Source organism: Dunckerocampus dactyliophorus, chromosome 11 (assembly GCF_027744805.1).
Source record: "Dunckerocampus dactyliophorus isolate RoL2022-P2 chromosome 11, RoL_Ddac_1.1, whole genome shotgun sequence".
Lineage (NCBI taxonomy): Eukaryota > Metazoa > Chordata > Actinopteri > Syngnathiformes > Syngnathidae > Dunckerocampus > Dunckerocampus dactyliophorus.
Genome location: NC_072829.1, coordinates 5016722 through 5040098, shown reverse-complemented (window position 1 = coordinate 5040098; position 23377 = coordinate 5016722). Strand labels below are relative to the sequence as shown.

Below are 23377 nucleotides of genomic sequence, written 5' to 3'. Positions count from 1 at the left end.
CTATGGACAATTTAGAGTCTCCAATTAACCTAACATGCATGTTTTTGGAATGTGGGAGGAAGCTGAAGTACCCGGAGAAAACCTGGATCAACATGCTAACCACTAGACCACCGTACAGCCCGCTTTGTTTTGTGACTTGGTTAAATAAAAAAGTTTGCTTGTCCAGTCCAGTTCAGGTAAAAACAGCAGAGCAAGCCTGTCTTATATAGGATGTTTGAGTTGTGTCTTAGATTAGTAGATCCTTAAAAACAGCAGCGTGCTCCTGTCAAGTAGAGCGTTAACAAGCATTTTTGCAGTAGATTGTAAAAGAAGCATAGTGCTCCTGTCAAGTAGAGGATCTTGAAAGAGCTGTTTTGCAGTAGATTGGTAAAAACAGCAGCATGCGCCTGTCGGATTAAAGCTCTTTAGCGATCATTTCTGCAGTAAATCGATAAAAACAGCAGAACGTGCTTGACACATTGAAAATCTTTGACTGTAAAATAACAGCAGAATACTTTTGACATACAGAACATCTTCGACTAGCTGTTTTTAAAGTAGGTCCTGTTGTATGAAGTATCTTTGATTTGAGTTTTTGCAGTAGGTACATAGGATCTGCAGAGTGCTCCTGTCATATACAAGTAGAGCACATGTGTCAAACTCGTGCCCTGGAGGGCCGAGACAGGTTTTCTCTCCAACCAGTTTCTTCAGCAGGTGATTTAATTGATGAGCTCCTTCCCTCAAACTGAAGGTGTTGATCATTAGTGACTGGCTGGAAAGAAAACCTGCAGTGTCTCGGCCCTCCATGGCACGAGTTCGACACCCCTGATATAGAGGATCATTAACTAGCATTATTGTAAAGTCTGTCCATAAGTTCCATTTTCAATTTTTAATCAGAGGCAGCGGGGCGCTACATCGAGTGCTCACACCGTTGCCTTTTAGACGATTGATAAAGATGCCCATCTTTTATCCAGCAGTGTTTTTTGTTTTTACATTCATGTATGACACTGAAAGGAGGAAACAAATGAGCCTGTGAATGACATGGATCCCCTGCAGAGGAAATGCTCCTTGGCGGATGTTCTTTTGAAGTCCAGACGTGAGCACTCATGCTCTTTTGTGGAAATGAGACATACTGCATTTTGTCTGCAGCTCTGTTTTTTGTCATTAATTTTTTTGACCTAAAACAGGTTTGGGTGGCCCGCAGCACATTCTAAAAATATAATATAACAAAAAAACTAAAGCAAAAAAATCATTTAAAAAATTAGCAGTCATTTTACAAGAATAAATAAATAAAATAAATAAATGTTAAAATAAATAAAATGTTCAAAAAAGGACTCAGTAATGAGTAGCTGCACCATTCTTGTTAATCACCTCAAAAATGGGTTTGGGCATGCTTGATGCCGGTGTTTCCAGGGGGCTCGTGGGAATGTTGCTCCAGGTGGTGAAGATGGCTTCACGGAGGGCTTCCACTGCCTTAAACTGATATCCATTTTTTGTACATTTTCCTTGCCATCCATCCTCAAATGTTCCCAAATGGATTTAGATCAGCGGGACACGCAGGATGGTCCAAAAGAGTGAGCTTATTGCTCTGGAAGAAGTCCTTTGTCAGGCGGGCGTTGTGAACTGCAGCGTTGTGTTGAAAAAGCCAATCAGTACCACACGAACGAGGACCTTCAGTCATGAGGGCCCCCTGCAACATCTCCACATAGCCGTTTGCCATTTTGACGCCCCTGCACAACCTGAACCTCCATTGTTCCATTGAAGGATGATGATGGCGCCCCCTCCACTGTGTTCTGTGCAGAAAACATCTCAGGTGGGATCTCCTTGTCATGCCAGTAACGTTGGAAGCCATCGGGACCGTCAAGGTTGCATTTTTTTCTCATCACAGAATACATTTTTTCCACCTCTTGTACAAATTCCAAATAGACGATTTTGTGGCGCTGAAGGAGACGAGGCCTTTTTGTTCTTAAAACCCTTCTGCCACAGATGCCGTCTGATGGTTATTGGACTGCGCTCGGCACCAGTAACAACCTTCATTTGATCATCCGGTGTCTTGTCGGACAGCCAATGGGATCCTCCGGCTCAGGGTCAGTGGGTCTGAGGTCAGGGTCAGTCTACCACTTGACCTTTTTGTTCCATTACTGAAAATACGGTTGTTATGATTATATTTACATTATTGAAGTATTTAAATGACTATTCTGCTCAACTAGCATGTCACAAAATTCCGTAAAAAAAATAAAAAGGCATTGTTTTTGGACAAAATTTGTAGGGGTGTCCCGATACAACTTTGTCACTTCCAATACAACACCGTTATGGCAGCTTTGAATAATGGTCGATATCGATCTGATATCAGCACAAACCATACATGTACACAACAGGCATACATACATACACTATACAGAAAAGGCATGATTTGATTTTTGATGTCTGATGATATCACCGCTCAGATGAAGCTGTCAGCTTCTATTTGCGTCGTGCTGCCACACTGACGTGTCCTGCATCATTCCAGGGTTTCTGTGTGCTTTGTTGTATCACATTTGTATGTTAAAACACACACGCGATGTGTGCGTGTGTGCACAGCAGAGCAGCAGGCTATGAACAAACTATTGCCTTTTGGGAAGGTCCGCTTCAGTGCGGAGTGGAACCTGGCACTCCATACCTTCTTCTTCTTGTCAACAACAGTATTCTCAGTGGCATGGAGACCTCCACCAAGGCCACGCAAAACAAAAATTGCCGGCTTGCTTCCCTTCTGGGAGAAGTGATCTTTGTGTTTTTAGCGCCAGTATGCCATTTGGTGATAATATAGACCCGACACTCACACTTCTTTTCATCTTGTTTTCACGGCAGAAATGTGAATAAACATTTTAAATGTGGGAATTGTATGCCAGAATGTATACAAAGTATATTTTTTGCGCTGAAAGGTCCCAGGTTATGCTATTTTTCACCAACTTTCAGTGTCAGAGATCCCACAATAGTGCATTAGAAGCGAGTCGCTGGAAATTAAAATCGTTTTCTGTCAGCCCTACAGTGTTTCTAATCGTGGTTAAACACGGTGAGCCTGGCAAAATCTGGAAAAGTCTTCCAGAAGATGTGCGACAATCCTCATCTTTGGCAATTTTCTAACACTTCTTTTCAACTGTGCATTTCACACCCGAAACTATTTGATCTGCACTTTTCATTTTTTTTTTAACCTTTTTTTGTTTTATGGAATGATTTTTTTGTAAAACTTTATCTAATGATTTTATGTTTTTATGCAATGATTTTATGAAGTTTTTATGAAATTTTCTGGAAAGCACTTTGAACTACCTTGTGTATGAATTGCGCTTGATAAATAAGCTTCCCTTGCGTTGCCGAGATAGGACAGCTCTAGTCTGCGAGCCTGGTGCAAGATCCAATCTATTCATCCTCTAAAGGAGGAGGCAGGTCCACACAGGAATGGTTGGCTCTTTAGTGGTGTCAAATGACGATCGTTAGGACACAATGGAGTGGGGCCTCTGCCCGCCAACGATAGTCGTTTGGGTGATTTAACCTTCCTTAGCATCACATTCATTAGCATTCAGATGTAATGATGATCATGGACCCATCTGAAAGCAAGGTGGCTGTGCCTTGCTTATTTCTTAGAGGCTAAATGATTGAGTATTAAAAAAAAATCAGCTATAGAAAGTGAAGTCATACGAGTGACAAATCCTGATTGATTAAGGAGGCGTATAAAATTCAATGCATAATTTGCTCGAGTGATATTTTGTGAAGAGTATCTGCTGTGGCTGAAGCCTTCACTTTTTGAGTGTATATTGATTTTTCCTTCTTGCATCCAGTTCGAAGCGATGGGAGGGTGGCTCGAGTAATTATTTTGTAGTCTTCGTCTTGCCCACGTCAATTCCTGACATTGCTCCATGTCAAAAATGGATTGTGTTGTTTTTTTGCAGGTTGGATCACTTCATTTAGCTTCATAAGAGGAGCTAGACATTAGACACAGCAGCATGCAACCCACAAGCACAATAGTAAAGACTATGTTAAGTGAACACCTCGACGACAGCGTCAATCAAACTCTCATTAGCACTATTAGGCTTTAAATATCGAAAACGCTCTAGTTAATCCTTCTATGTACCTTTATTTAAGTTGACAATGCTACTCAGCTGTTGGCGTGAAAGCCTTGCGTTCATAAGAAGAACTGGTTGTTTCTGTTGCTGTGCTGTGCAACATACTTATTTATAAATGACCACGTGGTCAAAATGAGCTATGTTCCACGTTTTCATACACTTCACATCATTATTAAAGTGAAAAATTGAACTTGTTATACAGAAGGAGATTTAACATTTAGGAAATAACAGCCTCTCCAATCACCCGTTTTGTGCTTTCGGTATCATAAACAATTACACCACCAACGATGCATTCATATTTATCACTAATTATTCCATAAGTAACAATGCAAATAGTCTCTTCCAAGGCCATCTGTGAGCTCTTTGCCACAAAGACGTTCACGTTCTTTTGTCACGCAAAGCGTCTGCCGTGGCAGTTTATCCCTGCAATCTCTCTCATTGTACTTCCAACATTCATAATTAAACACGCTTACCGCGTGACATCATGGCACTTTGCTATTTCTTTATAAGAAAACAGACATTAATGCACCAGGTATTGGATTTTTTTTTACAATGCACACACATGCTGAAATCTTTTAATAAGACAATTTATTGTGCAGCAGCACATGTTGCACATGTACTTTATAGCACATATGCACTCATTATAAGAAGCAGTAGGAGCTTGAAGTGCAGCACACAATGGACCTGAGAGTCACTGGTGCTGGCAGGAGGTTGATGAGCAATCAAAAAAGACGTAGTGTATGTTATTTAAGGCGCCTCACACACTGGACACACATTACACATAAAATTATGCAAAATCTTTATTTCATGGGATGCAATTTAATTTTATTATTTCATTTATTATCTTATTTCGTGCAATTTTATTTTATGCAGTTTTATGTCCTTACATTTTATTGATACAATTGTTTCATTGCTTTTCTACTTAATTTTACTGTATTTCATGCAATATTAGTAATGGGCTGCACAGTGGCCTAGTGGTTAGCCACACATTCAGGAGATCTAAAAGATCTGGGTTCGAATCTCCGTTGGGCGTCCCTGTGTGGAGTTTGCATGTTCTCCCCGTGCGTTTTCTCCGGGTACTCAGGTTTCCTCCCACATTCCAAAAACATGCATGTTAGGTTAATTGGTGACTCTAAATTGTCCATAGGTATGAATGTGAGTGTGAATGGTTGTTTGTCTATATGTGCCCTGCCATTGGCTGGCGACCAGTCTTACCTCTCGCCCAGAGTCCGCTGTGATAGGCTCCAGCATGCCCCCGTGACCCTAATGAGGATTAAGCGGCACAGAAAATGGATGAATTTATTATTTTCTGTTTTATGTTATTTTATGCAGATTTATTTTTATTACATTTTATGTGACACAGCTCCGTTCTTGTGCACTTTATTTTATTTCTCTGTTTCATGCGTTACTTTATGCAATGGTATGCAGTTTTATTTTATGCACATTTATTTTTATTTTATGAACTTTTATTTTATGAATTTGCTCTGGTACAGCTTTCCTACTGTTTTTCTACTTTATTTTCTTTTACGCAATCTTATGTAATTTTTTTTGCAATTCAATATGCAACTTTTGTATCATTTTATGCAGTTTTATTTTATTAAGTTTTATTTGCTAGAGCTTTTCTACAGATGTTGTACTTAATTTAATTCATTTATTTCATGCATTATTTTATGCAATTTTATTTCATGGTTTATGCACATTTGTTTTTATTTTCTGAAGTTTTATTTGATCACATTTTTCTTTTTTTGCAATTTTATTATTATTATTTTTGTTTTATTTTATGCAGTTTTATTTTACTGCATTATTATTATTGTTTGCATTATTATTTGATATAGCGCTTCTGCTGTTTTTCTACTTTATTTGATTTATTTCATGCAATGTAATCCAATTCTATTGTATGCAATTTAATGTGATTTTATTGTATTTGACGCAATTTGATTTTGTTTTATGGCAATTAAATTTTTATTATTATTATTATTATTTTTATACAATTATAATTTTTTTAATTTTATGCTGCTTTATTTTGTTACATTTTATTTCATACAGCTCTTCTACTGTTTTCTACTTTATTTTATTTGTAATACAATTTCATTTTATTTTTGCAATTTTATACTATGCAATCGTAAGCAAGTTTATTTAATTCATGCAGTTTTATTTGATTACATTTAATTTGCTACAGCTCTTCCACCTCCTCTTGTGCAGGTGTACCTAATAATAATCTGCTTCACTGTCCTGATTCCCTCCCGTCCTTCCTTCCCTCCTTCATTAACAGCGCTCAACATGACAGAAGAAGCGTCAACATGCCCTCTCGGATATTTCCCCTGCGGCAACCTGACCGTGTGTCTCCCGCAAGTGTTGCACTGCAACGGCGCCGATGACTGCGGGAACCAAGCGGATGAGGAGAACTGCGGTGAGTGTTGGTTGTTTCTTTTTTTTTAATTTTTTTTTTTTTAATTTATTGTGCGTGTGTGGCCATGAGTCGTCTATACAATCCCATGACGCAAACGGATTAAAAATCGCCGGGAATTAAGATTGCTAACGCTTTTTATCCCCATCACAAATGGTGAAGCCTGGGACGCTCTTTGGATTTATGAATTACAGCTGCTAAATATGTTGGAAGATGAGTACTGTAAACCCTCGTTTATCGCGGTTAAATGGTTCCAGACCCCACCACAATGAGTGAATTCAGCTCCAATATTAATAAATAGAATATTTGACTAATTATGGCATAAAAAACCTGTTTACAATCTTCTAAATATGGTTTTTAATATTATTAGAGCCCTCAAGACATGAAGTAACACCCATATAGTCCCCTTTACATTTGTATTTCCCAATATAGTAGATATAATCAGAGAAAATCAGACATATTAGGCATAAATAAGATACTTCCAGCCTACTTCCGCCATTACAATGGCAGCTTTAAATGGCTTTACACTCATACTACCCCATATAGTAGACAAAATAAGAGTAAATAAGCCATTTAAGATGTAAATAAAACTCCTGCTTGAGCAGTGTCACAGTAAATATGTTCCCCAGTGACTCTAGCGCCTGTCTCACTGAACAGTGACACCTAGTGGCCAATGTAGAATACAGTACTACAGTCACCATTAGAATGCTTCCTCTGCTGTGTATTTGTATTTCAGTTCATTTAACCATTTTATCTTCGAAAATGCTTGATTTAGGCCAAAAATAAGTACAATTTGCTAAAATATGCATGCATTCAATGTGTACGGATAAAGCATGAATCAATCACAGGTTGGACTACAGCTCTTTTTTGTTCCACAACCTTAAAAAACACTTTGGGGAAGGCATTTTCACAGGGAACATCACAGAAGGTTATTATCTCCTGGTGGTTTCCATCCCGGACTTAATGAGCTTCTCTGTCAGTGCCTCTATTTTTTCGTCTTTACTGTGCTACGTTGTAGACGGGGCGGAGGACGTAACACACATTTAAATAAATGTCACCCATCAAATATACGTCAGTGTACAGCATGTATGTTACAATCAACACACAGCCATTACTGGCGAAATAGCTGGCAACACAAGCGAGTAGCGAGACAATCGTGTCTTGCCGACAGTCGGTCAAGCTGCATGAGTGCTGCCGGCACCGAGGAGCTGCGGTTCATCGAGGGGGAAACATGAATTCCAAAATGTGCTGTGACATTGTGAAACAGATCGTGATCCCCTCCCTTCTTTTCCAACACAATAAAGAGCCTAAACACACTTCCAAGATGATTAAGGGCCTTGCGGAGGAAGCTGGAAGTGCTGGCCTCCTCCAGACCTGAGCCCACGTGAGCACCTGTGGGACGGAAGGAAGTGACGTCATTAAGGAGGAGTGGAAGGCGATTCCGGTAACAACCTGTTCAGCTCTACTTAATTCCATGCCCAAGAGGATTAAGGCAGAGTTCACACTAAATATTAGGGGTGTGCCCAGTCGTGTTTTAGACAATAATGGCTGTGTGTTGACATAGTGGATAGTAAAGCTATTGCTATACAAGCTACACAAGCTACTCTAAATTGATTCAACTTTACTTTCATCAGAATTGTCCCTTGACAAGATATAATAATAAAATGCTTCTTAATTTCTGTACTAAACAAAATGCCACGCAAGGCAAATAAATCAAAGGCACGGACAGGAACATTATGTCTCACTGAAGTCCAATTAAAGGCACAGGTAAGTAGTCTTTGCTGTTTTAAATGAAAGTTTGTATTATTAAGGGAGAAATAGAAATCCAAAGCTACATGGCCTTTGTGAAAAAGTGATTCCCCCCAACCCTAACAACTGGTTGTGCCACCCTTAGCAGCAACAACTGCAATCAAGTGTTTGTGATAACTTGCAGTGAGTCTCTTACAGCGCTGTGGAGGAATTTTGGCCCACTCATCTTTGCAGAATTGTTGTAATTCAGCCACATTGGAGGGTTTTCCAGCATGAAGAGCCTTTTTAAGGTCATGCCACAGCATCTCAATCATTGATCAATCATTGTCCTGCTGCAGAACCCAAGTTGGTTTTAGCTTGAGGTCTCCCAACAGATGGCTGGACATTCTCCTTCAGGATTTTTTGGTAGACAGCAGAATTTATGGTTCCATTTATCACAGAAAGTCTTCCAGGTCCTGAAGCAGCAAAGCAGCCCATCACACTACCACCACCATAGTTTACTCTTAGTATGATGTTCTTTTTCTGAAAGGTGGCGTTACTTCTATGCCAGATGTAATGGGACACACACCTTCCATAAAGTTCAACTTCTGTCTTGTCAGACCACAGAGTATTTTGTACTATGCTAGCATTGGTTGTTATTCTTAATGAACAACTGGACAATATCGGTATATCAGCATAAGTTGACACTGGTAATGAATTGCTGGACAATATCGGTATCTGTTGATATTGTTGACGATGAAGAGCTGGACGGCATCGCTATACAGGTTGCTATCGGTTGATTTCAGTATCAAAATGAAGCGCTGGGTGATATCACTATATTAGTATCAGTTGATTTGGTAATGAAGCACTGGACAACAGTATAAGTTAATATAAGTTATAAGTTAATGTCGGTATCAGTAATGGAGGGCTGGACGACATTACTGTATCGGTATTGGTAATGAAAGTGCTGGACTACAGTACATTGCTATATTGGTATTGGTTGATATCAGTATTGGTATTGACGCACTGGACGACATTGTTATATACTGTAGTTATCGGTAGATTTTGGTATCAGTAATAAAGTGCTGGACAGTATCAGTGTATCGGATATAGTAAAGTAGAGGTGCAGGATAATTATTGGATTGATGAGGAAAATTATGACATCATACTGATAAGTCTGATAACGTTAAACAACTAAACAACATAAAAAATACCGTCAATAATTAAAAAAAAAAAAACTTTACCTGTATTGTCCTGTAGGTGAGTTAACGTGAGCAAATCAAGCGCTCCTTTTCTGCGATGTGCTGCAAATGGTCTGTCGTAACTTCCTCTTATGGTTTAATTTATTTCAAACATGCAGAAGGTTTACATTGAATGTTCCATGTTACAATACCCAATTCCACATGTCCCAAAAGGAGTAGGAAGAAGCAGAGCTTATTTAACTCTACCCCCTCTTTGAATCACATCAGTTGTTAATACATACAAGTACTGTATGTTCAAGTCCTGTATTCTAAATGATCCCCAGTATTCCTGTCTTTCGTGTCGTACTGTGAATGTCACTGAATGTAGATACATGGCTTCCTAATTCCAGTACTTTACAATGATGATATCAAAAGTCAAATGTTATTGAATGTAAACCTTGTAGAACTTGTAGTCATGGTGATATGATCTTTCATGTGTATGCAGGTCGTTGATATCATTGACAACGAGCACTCTTGCTTCTGCCGGTCCTCCATTTAACTTGATGTAGATTTTGCTCCATGTGCTTTGTGTGTTTCTCTGCTTCCTCAAGTCGCGTGCTTTTTGGCGATGTCAGTGTTGCATTCTGTCAGATGGTCATTCATGTAGACGTTTGTACCTTTCAGCTTCTTTCCCTGTTTCAGCAGTGCAGTTTTGGATTCCCTGTTGGTGAACTGAACAATGATGACACGTGCGGTGTTGTTTCTGCCACATAGTAGGATGCAAGTTACTGTACCTTCACCTCCTTTAATTGTAGGAAGTTGGAAATCTGTTGCTTTGTTGAAAGGACATCCATTCCCTCTGGGTCTCCTCTGTTATGAACTGCTCTGTCTTTTGGCCTGGGTGTAATTCGGAGCCCTGTGATGATCAATTCATTCATTTGTGCATTCTGATCCAGCGCATCAATTATATTTTTCATTTCCTCAATGATATTTTCCTTTGCTTCCTTCTCTTCCTCAAGAGTGGTGCGCAAGGCAGCATTATCCACCAATAGAGCCTTGATATCATCCTGCGGAATATTGATATCATTGCATAATGCTCTATTTTCTTCCGTGGGGTTTTTAACTTCCTTAAGAGCAGCATGCAAGGCAGCATTGTCTTCCGATAATGCCTTGATATCATCCTGCAGAACCTTGATATCATTGCATAATGCTCTATTTTCTTCCATGGGGTTTTTAACTTCCTTAAGAGCAGCATGCAAGGCAGCATTGTCTTCCAATAATGCCTTGATATCATCCTGCAGAACCTTGATATCATTGCATAATGCTCTATTTTCTTCCATTGGGTTTTTAACTTCCTTAAGAGCAGCATGCAAGGCAGCATTGTCTTCCAATAATGCCTTGATATCATCCTGCAGATCCTTAAAATCTTTGCATAACGCTCTATTTTCTTCCATTGGGTTTTTAACTTCCTTAAAAGCAGCATGCAAGGCAGCATTGTCTTCCAATAATGCCATGATATCATCCTGCAGATCCTTGATATCTTTGCATAATGCTCCTATTTTCTTCCATAGGGTTTCTAACCTTTTTAAGAGCAGTGCACAAGGCAGTGTTTTCATTCTGCAACTCCTTGATTTCTTCTCTCAGTGCGTTGGTATCCTTGCTTAGTGCTCTATTTTCCCCCATAAGGTCTATGACATCACCATGGAGCGTCAAGATCATATCGCTGAGGTTGATGTTCTGCGAACTTAAATGTTGAATATGTCTATTCAGAAAACTAATTTCTTGCACTATTTGTGCGACTGTACGCTCTTGTATGTCATTCATCTCCTCCCGCAAGACGTGTTTATCTGATTTTGAATCCGCATATCCAAGGCCAGGATCATTTCTCTTTGTGTTTGACATTGTTGCTAGGCAACCTCTTTGAACCTCAGCAGTTAGCTGGTTAGTTTGACTTGCTAGCAGCTATCAGCACTTGTAACTTGTTTATTTTAAGGAATCTGTCCCTCTCGCCTACCCGAGTTAAAGTTGAGGGAATCAGCAAGCAGTCCTGATCTTGTCCTCGTGAACTGTAGTCAGGAAAGCACCAAAATAGTTACATTTCTAGTATCGTCAGCAGAGCAAAAATCAATAAAAACACAGAGCTTCAACACATCAAACCTTATCGCAACTGCTGTTGGCACTTGGTGTTCTGCTTGTTATCAGATCCTGTGACACAGGATCAATCTTAGCATCACCAACGAAACATCAGCCCAAATTGGTTGAGTGATCACATGACAAGACGTGACATCCATGCTGCCCAAGTGGATCAAATCCTGCATGGATCTGACCGAGCTTTCTTTTGAAATCCCTGTTCATTTGCTGCTCGTTATTGATCATCACGCACTGCGCCTCCTGCTCGTGCAGCACATAAGGTCAATTATATCTGCCACGTGTGATGGATGTGTTGTGAACTTTTGTTGTGGCTGTGATGAACGTTAGCAGTGCATGACATATGCTTCTGCAAGGAAGGTGACGTAGATTGACCAGAGCATGGTATATTACTGCATTGATCCGAGATGAGTTCGTTGAGGAAAAGCCATTACGCATCGAAAGCAGAAATTTATCATTTAGACTTGAAGCTCTGCGGGACTTCATGACATTTACCTTCAACTTACCAACCATTATTGCATGATGCCAACCTCATCGTTCAGTGTTTACGAAAAAGATACAGTATATTCCCCACAGGGGAATATCTCTCTTGATATCGGTTTGGAGTGTTCATGAAATGCCTGTGACTATTGTTGTTGTTGTTCATGACTTGGAAATTTTCACCAAAATGATGCCTCATTTTTCGTCCAAGACAGTATTGCACATAAACTAGTTTGTTTGTATCGTTCCGCAACACAACCAAGCAGCCTACTCATTGCTGTCTCACTCACAGATTAACTGGATATACATTATTTTCTATGGGAGCCAATACATTTTGGTTTTCGTCTGCCCTTTTGGAATGTATTAACAAAAACCGAGGTGCCGCTATATATGCAAAAATGCGAAGGGGAAAAAAATGGTATAGTTGCAGCTGTTTAACTGAGTACACCTCTGCAGTCTTTAGTCCTAAAGAAAGGGGCTTAGCATACAGCCTTGAGGGACACCAGCTCAGCTCTTCAGGGTGGCTTCGGTAAACACAAACCAGATAAGGAAATAAGCATTGAAAATAACGTGATAACTCCATTCAGAGGAACACTTGTGCTGAATCGAGTGGGCAGTTTTGTCTCAGCAATGACTCAAAAGATGTGTTGTTTCAGGACCATGTTTTTAACATGGCGTAAACATGGCGTCATTTCAGTTGATTCGGAAGCGGCAGGTCGTGTCGCAAGGAAGCTGAGATCTGACAAATGACTTGAGTGTTCCACTTCAGAAAGGAGAACATGGCAGCCTCTTCCTGCTGTTTTTTTAAGACAGAGATAGATGGTTGGAGGGGTGTGTGAGTTTTCAGTATCTGCGAGGCGTTGCAAAAGACTTGAAATAGTACCGAGGTTTCGTCGGGGATTATCTACCTGCTCTGGATGTGCATGTGCCGCTTTGTTTTTCCGTTATGGGTTTGTGCTTCTGTATTTCATCACTTTAATATCATCGCTCAGTCCCACATGAATTTGCTTTTTAACACGTCTCCATCGCTTGTAAGGGATAAGAAATAAAGGTGTTATCTTGATGTATGGAGTCCCATCTCTGCCTGGCCGGAAAGACCTCGGGGGTTTGTCATAAACTTTTGAGAAGTGAGGGGGAAAAAAGATATTAAAACTTATAATAAATGTGCACTGTGGTCGTCTGTCCTACATGGGAAATGTTTCAACTTTAAAAAGTAGATCAAGTAATTCATAGTCAGGTAGTGCTTGTTCGCTCCTTATCGCCTTTGTCTGATCCGCCTCAGCCCACTCCGCAGGGATTAATGAACCCGCATGATGGAAAATCCTCGCACTGAATCCTTTTCATAAACCGTGATGGAACCAGGATATGCAAGACGAGACACAAGTCAGAGCCTTAGAGGAAGGACTTTAGAGAGTGATCACTCCTCAAATCTACCTTCCAAGTGGACCAAAAAGAGTAATTTTGAGTCATAGTATAACCGAGCCGACCAGCTAAAAGCCATAGCTGTCAGCTAGTCGTCCAGCGCGGCTTGTGAAGGCGTCAGAGAGTGCCATCACTGCTGACATTTGCTGTACTCACCACTAGGGGAGAGGGGGATATTAAAACATGACAAGATTTCTTGTCCAGAAAAAAACTGTCTCGCGATAATAAAACAATTACCGGTAATTAATCACATGATAAATGAAAATGAATCATTTTGCCCGCCTCCGTATATTGCCATGTGCTGTTTGCATGTCTGTTTTCCTCGTCTCTTACCTCCATACTGGCAGGGAAAGTGTTCATTCTGGTAAAACAAAAAAAAATACACATCAAGATGCAGAGCCTTCGTCCCGAAAGCCAAATCTCACCAAGGCGTTTGATCGGAAAATTAAATACGAACGGAGCAGCGCAAAATGGTGTGCGTTCACAGAAAGTGTAGTTTGCTACACGGCAAAAGAAATGCTGCTCTTTAATACAGTTTAAACAGCCAGCATTTCCAGAAATGCTGCAAACATTTGACAGACAGTACGAATTGCCTGTGAGAAAAAATACACGCCACAACTTTACAGAGTAAAAGATGACATATTAAAGGAAATATTGCATTATTATGAAAAATTATTGTTAGGGAGGTCCGATGTTGGCTTTTTTGCCGATATGCCGATATTCTCTCAATTTCCGGTTCGGATATCAACCGATACTGATATGTGTAACATCACATATCTCCTGTCATGGAATTAACACATCTGTTGTGAAGCTCGTGTATATATATATATATATATATATATATATATATATATATATATACACCATCAGCAGTTAGCTTCTCGACATGCTGTAAACAACATTGTAAAACATCAGAGAAACACTTGCGATTAGGCATGGCAAAGCATGGCCTGAGGAACTCCACAAGTTTGGTGAATCGTTTTGGTGAATCCAGTGAGTCCAGTTCGCCCTGGGAATTGGGCGATTGAAGGACGTATTGAAGGAAGAAGTCTTGGTTCCGCCTGGCATATTGCCAGTTTAATATCCGAAGGAGACACCACAGACATAACGTTAGTCAGGTAGAGTGTGCAAGCTTGTTAGCAAACTTGTTAGCAAGCTTGCCACACACGGTTGTTTACATGATTTAGATGCAGTTTGATGAGGTCCTAATTTGTGCGCTGGAAAATACAGGAGCCCATAGGCCTATATAGGGGTTTTTTTTAAATTGGTTTTCATTATAGGGAAAAACCTAATACCGATATCTACCAATATTAGATTTTTATGCCAATATTGGGCCGATAATATTGGTGGGCCGATATTCAAGATTCAAGATTTAAGAGTTTTATTGTCATGTGCATAGTAAAACAGGCAGTTCTACTATGCAATGAAATTCTTATTCTGTTCATTCTCCCAAGAAAAGAAAGAAAACACAAGAAATGAATAAGAACATCAGAAACATAAATACCAATAAATTAAGCAACAACAACAGAAGAGACATTAATACAGATAAATAATACAAATAAATGAATAAATAAATAAGTAAATAAATAAAAGTGCTATGAGTGTGTGCGCGTGAGTTGTGTGCGGCGTGTGTGAGTGCTTCGTTGAGAAGCCTGATGGCCTGTGGGTAAAAGCTGTTCGCCAGTCTTGTGGTCCTGGACTTCAAACTCCTGTAGCGTCTGCTCTCTGTTGTAATGTACTGCGTGAGTGTGTTGAATGTCCAAAATGAACAAAAACATAGCAAAAAATAGGAAAAAACGGGAGAGTGTCACAGAGACGTCTGCCACGGAGGGCGTCATCTTTGATCTTAGCGGACATCCCTAATTATTTTGCATTATTATTATTATGTATTATCATGACATTAGTGATGTATTTGTTCTCAATAAATGTTGACAATAATATCGTTTAGCTCAGGGACCAATTTGACTCCCATTTTACATTTTATAGCACTGGAAAGTAGCTGGTTAATGTTCCCTTTCAGTGTTATTTTTCAGTAACATGCATTTGTGGGATGAGCAGCACAACTGCGTGCGCGTGTGTGTGTGTGTGTGTGTGTGTGTGTGTGTGTGTGTGTGTGTGTGTGTGTGTGTGTGTGTGTGTGTGTGTGTGTGTGTGTGTGTGTGTGTGTGTGTGTGCTGTTTTGTGCTTCCAGAGCCACTCTGTGTCAAACTGTGGTGGAAAACTGGAAAATGAAAGCTTGTCACCAGTGGAGGATCAAAGCCATCCCCCGAGATAACAATGCTCGGCCCACTGTGTGATGTTTATCAGAGACAAAAGAATAGAAAGGCTGGTGTGTTCTGTCAAACTCGTGGCATTACCTTCGGCGTGGTGTTCATATTAAAGTCCCCCACACAATCTGTTTTGCTGATTTTTGCCGACTCCAGCTTAATTCATTCAATCCCAGACATTTTTCAAATGACAGCCCCTTCAGTACCGGCCCTTTTAGAGCATTTTGACTGATCTTTCAATGCACACGGAAAATTGTGTTCTATGGCTATATAAACATGGAACCTACCAAGAGAAAGATTACTCTCGTCTTTCATCAGAAAAAAAGGGAGAAAAACATCATTTTGTGAAAGGATACATTTCACGCATAACTTTCACTTTGACACAAATTTTTTGCTTTTGTGACGGCGGAAATATCTAAACAACTATCTATCTATATCTATACCAACATAAACAACACAAAACAGGGTTGTTTTACATCAAAATAAAAAAAATATTTATAAATATAACACCATGAACTATTTACAGTTTTCACATCTGGACCTAAACTGTGTGTGCGCACACGTGCATGTGCGCGCGTGTGTGGATGCGTTAAAATGTCCCAACAATGCGTAACCTTCTGCACGCTACACTTCTACACGCTCTTCCACTTCCTCTTCGCTGTCGAGTGTGTTTTTACAGGCAAATGATCCACGGCCAATTCTTATCAAATGCACTTCTGCCACTGCGTGGCCTTTTGTGGCTTAAAACTGCTGTAAAAGTGAAACTGATTAGTGTACAGTTGTGTCGTCACCTCTTTTTGCCTCTCACGCAAAAAAACGTAAAAGACATACGTCTTTGGGCTCGGTATAAAAGCGTTTAAATACGTCTTTGGTATCGAATGAGTTAAGGAGTGGGATGCCGTCCCGCAGCAGTGTGTGACCAGCCTTCTAGGTAGTTCACAGATTGTTGCTTTGTGCTGCCATAACTTTGTTACATCCACTCTGCGGACGTTTATTTCCGTAGTCGCTAGGAAGTGATGCTTCTGTGTCGACCACTAATGTACAGCAGCGTGTGTCCACCCTATATGCAAGCGGTTCAAAGCAGACATAAGAGTCCAGCGGCTAAATAAAGGCGTAATTTAGATGCAAAGTACTTGTGAAGAATTGCTGCTGTTTCAGAGGTACTGTATATGATTCCTTTGAAGAAAAGTAAGATAGACCCAGTTAGAGAAGACAAACAGCAATAAAGAGAATGTTCATTACCATAATAATCATAATAATCATAAGCACACGCACAATATTCCCAATTATTTCCATCTCTGTGAAATGTCCGTGTGACTGTTTGATGCCGTCGGCTCTTTGTATGCTCTTTGCATACATTACATCACAGTCACAGGACATGGCTAGCATACAAAGCACCTGCTCTCACCAATCAATATGGAAATGAAGACGCCATCGCCGTCGTGATAATCATCATTAAAATCATTGGCGTGTCACAGGTGTCAGTAATCATCCAGAAGTTCCTTTTAAAAAAGAACGGGTCAGGAAAGGGATTTGTGTTTGTTTGTTAGCATTCAACAATAATATTTTTGCTTTTTAATCCATCAGAAGGCTTCTGTTTGATTTGTTGAGAATGACATTGTGGACAGACAGGACTCTCAGGGTGGAAATCAGTTTTATCGTTCTTGCGCAGTCCTGCTCGCAAGCAAAGCGAAACCGCCGATCGCAACAACAGCGTTCGACTTTGCGCTTTTGTGTTTTGCGGACTTTCTGCGACGCCACGACTTTCTATGACTCTCACTGTCTAATATGCATTTATTGTAGAAAATGTACTTTTATCTCAACATTATTTTTCAAAAATACATTTTTTAAATAGAAAATATTTTTTAAAATTCTCTAAAATATGTAACATATTTACTAAAAAATTTAAACTTTTTATCTAGAAAACATTAAAAAAAAATCTATAACCTTTTTTCCATGAAATAAGAATCTTGTTTTTTTCTCAAAAATACACTAAATATATATAACAAGAAATATGTATATGTTTTTTTGCTGTTTTTTTTTAAGTCTAAATATATATGTGTAAAACAAAATCCTGAAATTGTGGAACTTTTTCTAGAAAGTATTTAAAAAACTTTCTAGATTGTATAAATCTATTTTTCTAGAAAAAAGTTTTTCCCCCAAAAATAATTTTTTTAAAATATCTCAACATTATTTATCAAAAATACACATTTATTTTTTACACATTTATTGTATTACAAAATATAACGTTTTTTTCTCTAAAATATTGATTTCAATATCAAACTTTTTTTTCCCAAAAATACTTTTGGGAAATAGTTTTTTACAAATACACATCCTTTTTAATGAAAATATAAACCTTTATTCCTGTAACATATGTAACGTATTACAGGTACCACAAAATATACAATTTCCTTCCAAAAGATCTACGACCTTTTTCCATGAAATATACACTTTTTTATGAACTTTTTTTTCTTCCATAATACACTTGTTTTTCAAAAGTAAATGACTTGTTCCCACACACACACATACACACACACACACACGCACAAAAGTTACAGAAGATTTCTGGAAATTATAATACTTTGTTCTGCACCATTTTTCTAGAAAATGTAACAATGTGCTCCAAATACTGCGTCCTGCAGAAGGCTCTGCAAGGCTCTGCAAACAGTGTTGTGATGGAATGGTACTTATGGCACTGAGGAGTAATTACATTCCACGCTTCAACAAGCCAGCTGACAACTGAAGTACCACTTGCAGAATGAAATGACTTCCCAAGTGATGATCTTTTATTTATACACACACACACACACACACACACACACACGAGCAAAGGGTTCATGCCAGCAGCCACAGGGACTTCTTAAACAACGGAAACACAATTAGCATATTTGTAGACAACAGTCGGATGCAAAGATGTCACGTTTGTGGGGCTAAAAGAGAGTCATACACTACAGCTCTCTCCAGCTCCACATTTAACTCCATCAGCCCCAGCCGACCCATCAACAAACTGCAGACACTGTCTGCTGCTGCATTGCTACTCATGGCTCCAGCGCCCTCATCAAATGTGCAGATGATACAACCGTTGTGGGGCTCATCAACAACGGTGACGAGGCACATACAGGGAGCAGATGCAAGCACTGGCGGCCTGGTGCAGTGACAACCACCTCAACCTCAACACCAAGAAGACAAAAAAGTCATCACTGACTTCCGGAAGTCAAGGAGCACACTGAGCTCCTTGAGCACCAATGGGGAGGAAGTGGAACGGATAACCAGCTTTAAGTTCCTTGGCCTGCACATCTCGGAGGACATGATCATCAAAAAGGCCCAACAGCGGAGGAGCAAACTCCTTCCACCTCTGCTGGAAAACTTTTAACACGGCGCCGTAGAGCCTGTCCTCACCTATGGATGCACCGTGTGGTATGCCAGCTGCTCTGCATCTGCAGCGGGTCACCAAGACGGCTCAACGGATCATCGGCTCCCCACTTCCACGCCTGGAGGAGATCGACTCCAGCCCTCTCCGGGATGACCCCCGCCCACCCTGGACGCTGTATTTTTTTGTCAAAAATGTACAATGTTTTTTCTCTAAAATATACAACAAAAACTCCTGCAGTTATGGAACTTTTTTCGAGCTCATATAAAACTTTTTTCCAAACTTGTCTTTACTACAAAATGTTTCTTCTCCCCAAAAAAATGCAATTATTGTACAATGTACTTTTATGTGTCTATTTTTTTCATGTACAACTGTGTTTTTATATATATTTGAGAACATTTTTTTCCACTTTTTTAATTTTTAATTTATTTATTTTTTAAAGTTTTTTATTGTTTTATTTTTGTATTGATTTTTGTATTTATTTCATTATTTTTTTTATTTATTTATAATACTTTTCCAAATGTTTGTATCATTTTTCCCCCCATATGGATGCAGGGCCCGCATGTATGTAAGATGGGGTCGCTGCAGTTTTGTCGTCGGTTTAAATGTCTGAAGCCATTTTAATCCCAATTTTGTTGTTGTCGTCTTTCCTCAGGAGACAATAACGGATGGCCTCATCTGTTTGACACATACTTTGGGATGCCGAGCAACAACACCGGGACAAAGTCCAACCTGTGCTGTAAGTGATATTATTTGGATTTTGATCGCTAATGATGACATATCCCGCTATTAGCGTGCAGTTCATCAAAGGAGTGTCGGCATTGATGCAAAACCAGCACAAGACCACGTCAGCAGAGATAAAGCAAACAGACGCAGCATTTGTTTCATTTTAATGAAGTGCAAATGGGATTCACTCAGACAGACTGTACAGCCGCATGATTACTTTCCAACCATCTGTTTTTTGACTCTGAGCTCAAACGTCATCAAATGTGATCCCGCAGTGTTGGGCGCCATTCCCGAGCTGTGCCAGTGCCGCGACCTGGAGCTGGACTGTGACGGGACACAGCTCCACCGCGTCCCAGCAGTGGCGGTCAACGTCACCATGATGTGAGCGGAACAGCGGGGTGGACGTGATGATCGGTTCCAGCGCCATCACTGTCACACACCAGTCTTAATAGTCGAAGGCGAATGATCTATAAAACATATAATTACTTACTTATATTATCACGAAATATACAACTTTCCACAAATATATAACTTTTCTACAAATATACTACTTTTTAATAAAAAATGATACAATTATTTTAGAAAATGTACTTTTTCTCTGCTATTTTTAAAAAATATACAGCATTTTTTTTCTCTAAAATAGAGTTCCAAAGTTCCAAAATGATAGAACTTTGTCTATAAAATATATAAAATGTTTGTAGATATAAAACTTTTCTCAATAATACACTTAATACAAATATTAAACAATATATATATATATATATAGTACGTAATTTATAAATACAATATAAAAACATACATATGAACAACAATATACAAATGGTTTAGAAATTATGCTTTGTCGAGACTATTTTTTCCAAAATATACAATTTTTTAAAAATTATTAATATGTGACTTTTTACTCCAAAATATACTACTTTTTCTCTTAAGTATGCATTTATTTTCGAAAATATAATTCTTCTCTGCTATAATTTTTTGCTACAAAATATACCACTTTTTTTTCTCTACGATTAGTTTCAAAAATATACATTGCCTCAACTATTTCTTCAAAAACGTTTCTTTAAAATACATTTAAAAAACAGTCCGAAAATTATGGAACTTTTTCTAGAAAATATAAACTTCTTTCTAGATCGTTTCAACTTTTTTCAAAAATACACATTTTTCAAAAATGCACAACTTGTTTTTCAAAACCAGACTTTTTCCAACAAATATATAACTTTTGACTACAAAATATGCTACCTTTTTTTTCCAAAAATATGTAAGTATTTAAAAAAATTTACTTTTTTTCAACTGTATTTTCAAAAATATACAGCCTTTTTTGTCAAACATTGACAACTTTTTTCACTAAAATTATCTCACAAAAAAGTCAAACAACTACTGAGCTTTTTTACAATAATTTTCAAAAATATTTTTTGAAATATCCTACTTTTTTCTCATATATATAAAATTATTGGAAAAAATGTACTTTTGCTGATCTATTTTTTCAAAAATATACTGTTTTTCTCTTTAAAAAAATATAACAAAACACAATTTTGAACTTTTTTAAAGAAAATATAAACTTTTTTCTAGATCTGATAAAACTTTCCCAAAAATACACTTGTTTTTTTTTTTTTTTTACAAATATATAACTTTTTGCGACAAAATATACTACTTTTTTGTCAACTATGTACAATTAGTTGGAAAATTTACTAAAAAATATACTTGAACTTGTCCGTTTATTCAAAACTATACAGCTTGTTTGTCAAAAATATATGACTTTTTTCATTTAAAATATACTGTACAGTACAACCAAAAAAAACAACATTTTGAACTTTTTCTACAAAATATTAATTTTTTTCAAGATTATGTCATGTAAAACATGTTTTTCAAAAATATGTGACTTTAACTTTTTACTACAAAATATACATTTTTCTCAAGAATTTTCTCTACAATTTTTTTTTTTAGAAAATATACTTTTTGGCCATTATTTTTCAAAAATATACTACTTTTAATAATACTTTTAGTGGTGTATTTTTTTTTAAACATACAGCTTTTTTTGTTGTTTTTTTTTAAATATCGTCCTAAAATGATTGAAATTTTCCTAGAAAATACAAGTATAACCTTTTTTTTTAAAATTTATTTAATCTCCTGTAGTCGCCGGCGCTGCAAAATAACCACCGGGATCTCTAATGAGTGCCAAATCAAAAAAAAAAAAACATGAATAGCTGTGTCTGCACGCAACCCTCCCTGTGTAGTTTTTCATGAACTCCACAAGATGGCTTTAGGTGCATTTTTGAAGGATCATGAGTGGTCAGCAACCAGAAGCTGTATCTACCTCTGCATGCCTTTTAAAATGTTGCTCCAATACAAATGGTATAAGTGTTCAATATTAAGCCATCCCAAGAACACCAAACAAAGCCAGTGACTCCTTGATGTGCTGTGTTCCATGAATCATGCTGTATCGGAGATGATGCCGTGTGCTTTCGTGGTAGGTCCTTGCAGAGGAATCATCTCCGACTTCTGAAAACAAACACCTTCTTCATGTACCAGAGCCTGCAAAAGCTGTGAGTGCATTTCCGATAGCATGCATGCTAGCTAGATAGCATCAAGTGCACATGCTCAGTGTAAATCCAACCAATACAAGAGCCTTTTCATTCTTTTTTTATTTGGATGACCTGATATGAACATCTCTCAGTGCAGAAACATGGAAGAAATATAAGTCCCATAAAATACATCATTAAATACACTTTTTAAATGAAAGTTTTTATTATCAAGGGAGAAAAAAGCCAAAGCTACATGGCCCTGTGTGGAAAAGTGATTGCCCCCTAAAGCTAATAACTGGTTGGGCCACCCTTAGCAGCAACAACTGCAATCAAGCAGCTTGCAATGAGTCTCTTACAGCGCTGTGGAGGAATTTTGGCCCACTCATCTTTGCAGAATTGTTGTCATTCAGCCACATTGGAGGCTTTTCCAGCATGAAGGGCCTTTTTAAGGTCAAGCCACAGCATCTCAATAGGATTCAGGTCAGGACTTGGACTAGGCTAAAAAGTTGTCTGAATCAATTTAAAGTTACTGAATCGTTTCGTATCGTTCTAAATGACCCAATATCGTTCTTGAATCGTATCGGCAACCACGAGTCATGATAGGAATTGAATTGTTATTGAAACAAATCATTACACTCCTAATAATATTTTCTATTTATGTAATCCTATTTTTATAACATTAATTGATGTAATGTAAAAAATAAAAACAATATTTCATAAATTTTGTTATTTATTTTTATCTTTTATTTCACAAAAGGATTTCAGGATGATGAATAAAAATGAAAAGTCTTGGAGTTGCAATAGCAGCGCTACACAACGTAACCGATGTGGAGAAGATGGGAGAATGATTCTCTATTTGGATTTGATCGTTGTGTCTTCGGGCTAATGGAGGAAGGATAAGTGATGTGATTTTCCAGCAGAAGGCCGACAAACGACATTTAAAGCTCCTCCACATGAATGCACTTAAATCATAATGAATCTGAATTATTATTGTTATTTTGTTATGCTAATAGCTCTTTTTGCATTATTTATGACTCTGTGTTGTGTTTT

The 23377-nt window shown here is 38.3% G+C and overlaps 1 protein-coding gene across 3 annotated transcripts in view; it reads left to right on the top strand.

Annotated features, from left to right (window-relative positions):
* Window positions 1-23377, top strand: part of rxfp1 (relaxin family peptide receptor 1) — a 47794-nt gene that overhangs the window by 2421 nt on the left and 21996 nt on the right. For all 3 annotated transcript variants that reach the window (XM_054792789.1, XM_054792788.1, XM_054792790.1), the window contains exons 2-5: window positions 6349-6486; window positions 19735-19818; window positions 20081-20186; window positions 22277-22348. In XM_054792789.1, the coding sequence (XP_054648764.1) occupies window positions 6349-6486; window positions 19735-19818; window positions 20081-20186; window positions 22277-22348 (400 nt within the window). The remainder of the gene's footprint in view (window positions 1-6348; window positions 6487-19734; window positions 19819-20080; window positions 20187-22276; window positions 22349-23377) is intronic.